The 10,674-nt window shown below is 32.7% G+C and overlaps 1 protein-coding gene across 4 annotated transcripts; it reads left to right on the top strand.

The window, feature by feature from the left end:
* The first annotated feature begins 246 nt into the window (after positions 1-246).
* On the top strand, positions 247-3,897 carry LOC114187091 (reticulon-like protein B8). Of its 4 annotated transcripts, none has more exons than XM_028075220.1 (6): positions 247-404; positions 1,387-1,566; positions 1,679-1,859; positions 1,945-2,086; positions 2,739-2,808; positions 3,565-3,897. In XM_028075220.1, the coding sequence occupies exons 2-6, from the start codon at positions 1,392-1,394 to the stop codon at positions 3,726-3,728; spliced, it is 732 nt and encodes a 243-aa protein (XP_027931021.1). In that variant the 5' UTR covers positions 247-404; positions 1,387-1,391; the 3' UTR covers positions 3,729-3,897. The 4 variants fall into 4 exon arrangements, with proteins under 4 accessions (XP_027931021.1, XP_027931022.1, XP_027931023.1 ...); XM_028075221.1 differs by having other exon boundaries at positions 1,382-1,566; XM_028075222.1 differs by lacking the exon at positions 247-404 and adding an exon at positions 444-581.
* Positions 3,898-10,674: the final 6,777 nt, after the last annotated feature.

Genomic DNA, 10,674 nt, shown 5'->3' with positions numbered 1-10,674 from the left:
GAAAATAATCTTGATATACATATATCCAAAACCTGTTGTTAAATTTATAAAACACATATTATTAGTCTATTTTAAAATAATAATCATAATTTAAAACTTTCAAAAAATAAGAATATATTTTACGGCCATTCAAGTCAAAATTTATATGAATTAAAAATTTTATATAGTTAAAAAAATTATAATATTAAAATATAAGTTGATAATGTTATAGATATTAAAAACATAATTGTCTTCTTCCGCAGCCTTTCGTCTTCTCATCCTTCAATGTTTAATTTTTTATTGGACAACCTTGAACAAAAATTTGAAGGCTTCTTCATTACCATCAAAATTCAACTCAAAATCAAAGTAGATTATAAATAAAAGCAGAAACATATGATTTGGTGTTCTTGGTAGTTGACCAGTTGGTGAGTTCAGTTATTACTATGTATTTTACTGTTTTTCATTGAATTTATGATAATCTTTTGACTCCATAAGACACCCTCTCTCTGTTTCTCTCTCTGTCTCTCTTTCTGTTCCTCTCTGCCTCTCTTTCTGACTCTCTCTGCCTCTATTTCTGTTTCATTCTTCCTCTTCTTACACTGGTTAGAGAGATTCATTTGCTTATGATACTGAATATTTTTTCCCTTTCCTCTGTAATTGGTTGTTGGGTATGCATGTCTTATGATTGGCGTGTTAAATTCACATGTGGTGGTTTGAATTAATAAAAAATGAATCTTTAGCACTTCTTTTATTCTTTTTTCTTTTCATTTTTTTTTTATAATTTCAGTAGTTCCATTGATATTTTGATGATGTACTCTGGTTACCCTTTTGGGTGATTGAGTTTCTTTAACTGGGGTTTGTATTTCCGACTGCAATAACGATTGAGATTTCTTTAATTTTATGAAGCAGCGCTTTCTGCCTAACGAAGGGTGTCATTTAAAAATAAAATACTAATCTTGAGAAATTGTGAAAGAAAGGGAGTTTCTGGCTTTGAAGGGCTGTGTTACGCACGAGGAATTTAAGGCTTGTTGCAAAGTTGAGTTCTGGAAAGATTGAAGTATAGTATTAATTTTGAGGAGTTGTGAAATTTTGTAGTGCTAAGATTTGAGGGCAAAAAAAATATTGTCAATGTGTCAAGCTTGATGAGTTTTAAATGCGGAGAGATAAAATTAATCATTTGCTATATATGTTTCATCTGTGACCTACACAACTTTTCTGTGTCGGATAGTTGCAACAGTAGCATTTATGAATATGGTCACTTCATATGTTATGACCTAGAAAAAAAATTTAGCCTTTACATTGTGTTGGTTTCTCATATATGATACTAATAAGACAGACTTTGGTTTCTGTATGAAAGCTATCTTGTACATTCTTTGACCATGTTTTTTGTTGTTGTTGGTAGCACAGGAATAATGTCTGATAAAATCACAGCTGAAAACCTTATTGAAAGCCTTGTGGACACATTTGTTGAGAAGAAAAAAACTGTATCATTCTTTGAGGGTGAGAAATCAGATTCAGTGGGTTCCCAGATCAATAGACTGTTTGGACGTGAGAAACCAGTGCACCATATTTTAGGGGGTGGAAAATGTATGGTATTTAAACTATGTACTTCTCTATATTTAAACTATGAAACATATACTGTATTATCATTAACTAAACCATTTAAATAATCTTTTGTGTTTGCCTTTGAATGTCACAGCTGCTGATGTCTTGTTATGGAGGAACAAGAAAATTTCTGCTAGTGTTTTAACTAGTGCAACGGTTATATGGGTGCTTTTTGAATGGCTTAACTACCATTTTCTTACTCTTTTATGCTTTGCATTGGTTCTTGTCATGCTTGCACAGTTTCTATGGTCAAATGCTGCTGGCTTCTTCAACAGGTTATTCATGCATCTTTACCTCTTTTTTGTTTTCATAAATTTTATGATGTTTTAACTGAGTATGATTTGTTGTTTATGTTGACAGACAACCATCTGATGTACCCCGTCTTGTTCTCCCAGAAGAACTGTTTGTAAATATTGCAACTGTAGTCGGTGGTGAGGTTAACCGGGGCTTGAGAATTCTTCAAGATGCTGCTTGTCGAGGAAATCTGAAGCAGTTTCTTATTGTATGTTTGCATTTATGTTCATATACTTTGGTATTGTCATGTGTAGTTTCGGACTTCTGACTTCTTTTGTTTGTATCAACACTTGTTTTTCACTTAATTCATTTACTTTGAAATTTTCTGCATAGTTTTTAGATAGTTATGTTATTTACACCTGCCAATTTTCATGGCACATGCTTGTTTGATCTTCTTATTGTGAGGTTTGGTCTAACATTGACACTTAATGAAATACCATTGTATTCCATAGATTCTTACATAGTTTTAGTCTGTTTACGTTCATGACAGGATCTTCCATGCCACATCAGTGAAATCTAAGCCACTTTAGAGTCAATTAAGAGTGTTTCTGTAAAACTGCGGAACTAAAATTGTAGTTTCACTCCCTATTTCAAGGCATAAGGGGTGAAGCTTTGACAAATAAATGAATAGATTTGTTGGTTTTTCTTGATTTGGGGTATCATATTTGCATAGCAAAGTAACAAAGTGAATGGTTAATGTCTGGAATGCACAACCATAACAGAGCATTTCCACAGTCTACCACTTGCTTTTAACCATTTACATACCTTTAAAGTGAGTTTATTTATTTCTACATGTAGTAGAGAAAAAATGACATGTATTTCACCATTAAATTTGTGATCAATGGTCAAAACTTTCCCAGGTTGTAGGAGCTTTGTTTGCTGGTGCTGTGATTGGAAGCTGGTGCAATTTCATATCTGTCATCTATATTGGTGAGAGACATGCTTTCTTCTTTTCATTCATACATTGTCAAATATTCTTTTCTTTCCAACACTTCCTTTATAACACTCTCTCTAGTATTAGTTGAAATTTATTGAAAATTGCAAATTTTGATGAGTCACTTCTCACTTAATAAGTTTTTCCTGGTTTGAAAGTAGAAGCTACTAAAATCTGGGATTTCTAATAAATTTCAGTCAATAATAGTGGAGTTCTAGAAAGATAGTAAAATGTTCTTTTGCTTTTATTATTTGGATTATTACAGCTTTGTGACTTAGCTGTCTGCAAGTTTGAAAAACTGTTATATGTTTCAACTAATAAGTAAAAAGTTGCTTTAACCTTCAACAACACTGTAATTTTAGTCTTGTGATTAGAAAACCCCCTTTACATAACATAATAACTATTATTTTGGTCCTTAGATTTGATCACTTTTTGTCATTTTAAATTTTAATTTTTAAAATTAACCATTTATTATTATTTTAGTCCCTAAAACTAGCCATTTATGATTATTTTAGTCATGAATTTCGATTCTCTGTTGAGTTTTGAGTGCTATCCCTATGGTGAATCTTCAAAATACTGATTTGATTTTGATTTTGATGTGAAGTACAGTTAACTGTACAAATCAAAATGACAATGTGTCATGTAAAGGGTCTCTACCACAGGACTAAAGTAATAGAAAAATTATACCTTCAAGGACTTTTATGAATTTTAACACTTGATTGATTGCTGAGACAATTTTTTTTTTCTCTTAGGTTTTGTTGCTGCACATACACTTCCAGTTTTCTATGAAAAGTACGAGGATGAAGTTGACAACTTTGTGTACAAGATTTTTGGTCAGATGCAACATCACTACAGAAATCTTGATGCTAGTGTGCTCAGCAAAATCCCCAAGGGAAAAGGGAAGAAACATGAATAGCTTTTTATCTTTATGGCTTATGTTAATTAATTTGAAATTCAATGTCCATTTGAGCACATTAAGGTAGATGGGGGTTTTGGAATAAGGTAACAAAGGACCAAAGTATTTCTCCAAATATGAATCATATTCAGTGGAATAAATAAATTTGCATTTATTGTTGGTGATTCAATTATAAACTGCAATTCAACTCAGCATATGGTTAATTTTGTTAAGTTCAATGCATCTATTTAGATAATTTTTCATAAACACTTGTGAAAAAGGAAAATCAAAAGGATACATAATATTTTCACTTGTTGGAATTAGTTTATATATAAGTTAATTTATGAAAGTGATCTCACCATAACTTCTCAATTTTTTTTTTAGTTTATACAAAAGTTTATTCAATTTTCATACTAAAGTTTGTGTAGAGAGATTCTTCATAAGTATTTATAGGAAAGAAAAATAAGAAGAAAAAAAAGGGAATATATTTTTTTCTCCAAAGCTAAAATTAAACTATTTAGAAGTTAAAGAAATGAAGTTAAAGCAGTTATATAAAATTCTTTATAAATTAATTTCTGTTCAAATTAATTTTGGTTTATGCTAAAACATATTTCGTTTATTGTTAGAAGTGTTTATAGAAAAGTTGATCCATCAAAAAATACGTTATAAATTTTTATAAACAAGTGTATTGACGTGGTTTAATGATGAATAAATTATTGGTTGTTTGACTATTAATCACTGTCATAACCAGATATGTATGGAAATTAAATTTAAGAAAGAAGAAGAAAAACATCGATTTGTTTAATATTCTTCGTATTACGAGGGAATGATTTACTTGAAGTAGAAATCTTCCTATCGCACTCAATAATTTCATATCGTTTAAAAGTCGATGTTTAACGTGGTTTAAATACTCATTCCTTTTTTCACTTTTCGAGACACATTTTAAGGACAAGTTCGTGACGGAGATTACACTCCAAAGCGGACAATACATCGGATGTATGATGGTTGACAACGATTTTATCATTGGATCTGGGATCAAAATATTGATACCCACCGTGGGGCGGATAACCAAACCATTGGTCCCTTAAGCCCATTGTATGTGTATATTGTAGAAAACAAAGAAATATATGAAGAAAGAGATTGTGTATTATTGAGTGTGTACAAAATGTTACACGAGGTATGATATATATACACACACAAAGCTAACCCTAGAAACCATAAGTAAATGGACCTATGCTAACATCCCCACAAACTCATAATGCTACGACTAAATGCATTAAGAGCTTGTAAAAAAAATGAAATATAGTGTCAAGTTGAAGATGATGACGAGTAAATGACAATCTATTTCAATATATTTGGCTTATGAAAAATAAAGTTGTGAGCAATTTGAATAACACTTTCATTGTCAAAGTGTAGAGGTGTAGGATCTATCAAATAGACACCCATATCTACAAGTAACCAACATAACCTTGGTGCGATACTCAACTTCTATGGGAATCAAGATGTAACATCTTGTTTCTTACTCTTGCATGATATAAGTGAATCACCCAGAAAAATGCACCACCCAATAGTGGATTTCTGATCATTAGGATCACCATTCCAATCTGCATCACAATAGGCACGCAAGTCTGAAGACGACGTAGAAGAAAACAATAGAGACTAAAATTGAGTGCCTCGAAGATACCTAAGAATATGAAGAATAACACCTCAATGAACTGTTGTGGAAGCTTAAACAAACTGACTAATAACATGAACAACATGTGCAATATCTGGACGAGTCACAGTAAGATAAACCAGACTTCCAATGATAGTTCAATATAAAGTAGAATCAGTCAAAGAAACACCATCTGATAGGGAATATCGTACACTTGTCTCAAGAGGAGTATCAATAATCTTGTTATTAATAAGCACTACAAGAAAATTGTTGATTATCTATGAAAAATTATCTCTGAAATTTTTTTCGTAGATAATTTAGTTTTATTTACGAAAATGTTTCGTAGATAACATTAACGTTCGTAAGTAACATAAAAGTTATCTATAAAAATTTTGTAGATAAAAATAATAGACTTTAATGAGAATTTTTCATACGAAAATTTACCCACGAAAAAGAGCATAGAAAATAAATATTATAAAAAATAAAATAAAAATTATATTTAAAAACGTTACCTATGAAAAGAAAATTGGCATGTAATAATTATATATATTTTTTAATTAAAAATAATATGGTACCTACGTTAAAAATTTCGTAGATAACATATTTTTCACCTGTTACCCTTTAGGTTTTATTTGTCCTCTGGTTACACATTTTCACGACCACGTTCTTACCTTCTCTGTCACCTTCACCACCTTCTCTAATCATGTTTTACACCTTCTCTGATGGCCACCTTTGACATTCTATACTATAAATCGAACGACCGCAGTGAATCCAGCCGCCGACGAACCCAATTTCGTGCAACCCTCATGGCAACACATCGTTGAACCCTAGCATCGTCAAACCCTTGCTCGATAGAACAATTCTCGCTAAATCCCTTATCCCCAAAGTATTATCTATAAACCCTAACTCCAATTCCACATAAATCTCTTTCTTCCCTTTGTTCTTTGTGAATCTCATCTTAGATCACGAATCTAATCTCAGTCAAACTATAGCTTTCGTGAACCAAAGCTCATTGTCGTGCCCAACAACGCACGTCTGGCAAAACCTTCTTGTCGCCATGCCATCAAGTTGTCACACTCCTTTGCTAACTATTGCTCCTGTGTCGCACTCCCTTGTTGACACGTTCTTCTCCGTCGTTCTCTTCTGCTGACTCGTGCTCCTCTGCCGTGCTCTTCCGCTGACTCAGTACCTCGTAGTCTCGTGTTTTCCTCCGTCTTTGTATGGAAGAGTGTTTGATGCATTGGTGAAGGGATTCTGAGTTGAGTTCAAAGCTTTTTATAAATTTTTTGTTATTAGAGAAGTTATTGTTGAGTTTTGGGTGTGCTTTGTTTTGGAAGAAGAAAATCTGTAACATCCCTACTGAAAATTACTTAATTAAAATAAATAAATAAATAATTTATAAAACAACCTCATATTTTCATTATTCCCAAAGGCAGGAAAATTTTTAAAAATTCAAAGCGCCAAAGATTTATTAAAGCTAAAATAATAGTCTTATTACAATTTCCAAAATCCAATAACGATAACAGAAAACATAAATCAGTTCCTAGCTCAAATTCCAAGCTAGCCCCATTCTCCGTCTTTAAACGTCAGCAACATCACTTGTAGCATTATCTGCTCTCGTGTAACGAATCACACGATCATTGTCAAACGCAAACAATAAAGGTGAGCTTATAAATAAAATAACATATCAGTTAACATAATAAAAGCAATTTACTCATATGATTCATCCTAGTTAGTTCTTGGCCAAGACCTTAATCCCCAAGGCTTTTCAACCTTCACAACACACAACATAGTTAGTCATGGACTCAAGATTTATGATGCTCACACGAACTTGCCCGCTCATGGTCTTACCTCTACGCACCTCCCCGCTCGTAGTCCTTCTCTACGGACTTGCTCGCCCGTAGTTCAACACACGTGATCCACCAACTATGTACCTCCCTGCACACAGCATCTCTCAAGTGTGAGCACGGAACATACAAACCTACCTCGCTCGTATCCTCACACAAGAGTAACTGGATAAGAACCCCCCCACTCATATCATCACGTGTTCACCACCATCCATGAACCTATCCGCTCATGGCACAACATCTCCTTGTCCAAGTCTGCATCAATGCGTACAAACAACACACACAAAACTGCACTAATCTCGCTTAGGTTAGAAGCCTTTGCCCAAGCGATCAGGCCTGTCTCACTTAAGCTAGGCTCTCTCGTCTGAGCGGGCGCGTTACAGTGGCAATTTGGGAATTCTCGCTTAGGCGAGGCCTTCTCGCTTAGGCGAGATCACTCTTTGCCCAAAACCAAAGTTTCTCGCCTGGGCGGCGAGTCAAACAAAACACAAATTCCCCACAATTTCTCGCTTAGGTGAGGGACTCTCGCCTAAGCGAGATGATTTGTCGCCCCAAAACATGGGCTCTCCGCTTGAGCGAGATGCTCGAGCAGAATCGGGGTCGAGTCTCTACTACTTTCGTCTAGGCGAGCCTTGCTCGCTTGAGCGAGAATAGTAGACGTCTTTCCGGTTCACGCGCGCAAACACCAAAAACAATGCCCAAAACCACATTCAAACATTACCAAACAATCTATAACAGCAAGCAATTCTCATGGACATGTTTTAAACCCAATTGGACCACCAAAACTTGAGGTTTGAACCATAAACAATCATACAACACAAAACCCCCTATCATATTATACCAAAGCATAAGAGGCCTTTCAAACAACATCAAAAACAACAAACCTGTAATCCTCTCACATAGAGCACGAAAATTCATGGCAAGCAAGCATAAAATCATGAGAACATGACTCTTAATCATACACATAACATAAAACACGAAATAGCTCCCATTACCTGGTAAATTCTTGCTCCTAATGGTCTTTTAGCCTTTTCTTTCAAGAGGTCCCTTAATGAGGGTTAATGGTCCAAAACGAAATTTGACATTAATCATGAGGTTAATGACTATTCAAGGTTCATTATGGCTATTTTCTATCTCTCTTAGCTGCCACTTTTGTAACTAGGGTTTTTCTACCCTTTCATCTTCACGCCCAAGAGGAATTTTGGCAAAAAGAGAGAAGTTAATTTTGTTCTTAGCAAGGTTTGAACACACAACCCCTCAATTACAAAGTCAATGCACAACCAATTAAACCAATATATGTTTCATGATAATCCCTATAATTTTAAGATTACATTATCATTACTCTCATTCAAATATAACATAAAAAGAAATGCACCATTTAAACACAATTGGCATGCATAGGACTCAAACCCAAGTCCTCTCACACAAACAAGTACTCTCAACCACTTGAGCTAGTACTTTTTCACATCAAAACAATTTGTAGTAAATGTCATAAAGGCTCCTACTACCTGTATTTATTAAATAATTATTTAATTAATTATTTAAATTTCTCGAGTCTTACATAATCACTTCTACTTGAACATTCATCAGTTTAACAATCATCTTTTTACATTGGGATGACACAAGCTGATATATTCAATCGACAATATACTGGTTGGAATACAAGTGCTCTTCAGGTTCTGGAAAAACTTTTTCCCAAGGTATTCATCTTCACAACGGTTTTTGTTCAATACAAAAATCTCCCCTTTGTTCGTTGTATTTAGAAAATTGCTTTGATGTGATTGAAAGATGATTATGATCTTTAATAATGCTAAATTTACAATACTGAAGTTTTGAATTATCACAATTGGTAACAAGTACTATGTGACTACTCTTATCCTTACTAAGAATATATTAACTTGTATTGCTCTTCAAAAGGCTAGGGTAGATACTATTAATTGTCCCTTTTTAAGAATTTATAATCGATAGTTTGATTAACTTATTAGCTAACTTGATCAAAAGAAGTTTTAGCTAATGTGCTTCTAATGTTTATAGATTGAATTCACAACATTAAAGGTTTAGTTTAACCCAATTTGTAATCTGTCTATGAAAATGTGTTAAATGTGTTAACCCAATTCACTACATTGAATTCACTGCATGTATGTGGAAGGGAATATAGTAATTTTTTAAAGTGTTTATGATCTCTGGAATTGATGGTGTAGAATTTTACTTGAACAAGTGCATAAGCAGTTTGACTGAAAAAGGTTTGGTTTCACTCCATGGCATACCTAAAGGGTATAATTTTTCTTGTGATAGTATATCTAATAAGAGTGTTCTTCAGAATAACTGGTAGGAAAAACTTGCATTCAAAGCATTTATTTAAGTGTCTTTATCGATATTTATTATTTATTATTGGTTGAATCGTTAAAGTTTATTGTAATGTATTTATCAATACAATTTTGAAGTAACAAAACATCCAAACTCATAATTCTGGACATTGATGTATGCAATCATTGATGGAAAAAGTTCATGCTTTGATAATCGTGGACATACATATAGCTATTTCAAATGGATATTTAAAAGTTAATTGAATCACTTTGAAGTTGTAAGTTTGGTTTGTGAATAATAGTAAGAATTGTGAATAATAGTAGGATGGTATATACTTTTAAACTTGTATCTAAAGGGTTTACTGTTGAAAAGTTTAAAGTTTAATAAGCTTTACCTAAGGAGATGTTATAATATATTAAAATTCCAAACAATATTTTGTTTATATCTTATAGTAATCTGAATATGTTGGATTATCTTTTAGGATTACTTTCAATATTTTCTAATATTTTAAGATTTATTTCTTTCTTTAATTATGATTATAGCTTGTATTAGTATATAAATAAAGGTTATTTGCTATGTTATTTAATTTCTTTAAAGTGTGGATCATGTGAGACAAGACAATTGTTATTGTTGTGAATCATACATTTTCTTGATTTATATTTTCAATTTTAACTTTTTATTTTAATGAATACTACATAGAAGGTCTTTCAGTCTTATATAAAATGATGGTTTGAAGTTAATCTCAACAAAATTTCCTTTTTAGGATTGTAGAAGGCTTCCTAGTTTCTCCCCATCTAAGGTATTGGATTCTGGTGTTGGGACTGGTTCAACTTTCTCGTATTATATTCTTGAACTTTATTATGGTGAATGTTGTATAAAAAAAATTAGTTATTTAGATCAAGAAGTGTCTTGTTAGTTTTTTTGGTTATATGTATGTATTTGAATTCAATCTTTGTAGATCGTCGGGTGGGATCCATTACTCTAGCTTTTTTACGAGTATTAAACTATCCCGTCAAATAAATGCACTTGGAATTATAGATTTATAATTATAATTATAGTGTTAATAAAAAATTATGACCCGTTGGGGATTGAACAATGACCTGTTGGGATACAAGTAAATGCTCTACCACTAAGCAAAAGAATATATATTGAACAAAAG

The sequence above is a fragment of the Vigna unguiculata genome, chromosome 6 (genome assembly GCF_004118075.2).
Source record: "Vigna unguiculata cultivar IT97K-499-35 chromosome 6, ASM411807v1, whole genome shotgun sequence".
Classification (NCBI taxonomy): Eukaryota; Viridiplantae; Streptophyta; class Magnoliopsida; order Fabales; family Fabaceae; genus Vigna; species Vigna unguiculata.
Note: the sequence above shows the minus strand (reverse complement) of the source record. Positions and strands in the feature narration are given on the sequence as shown.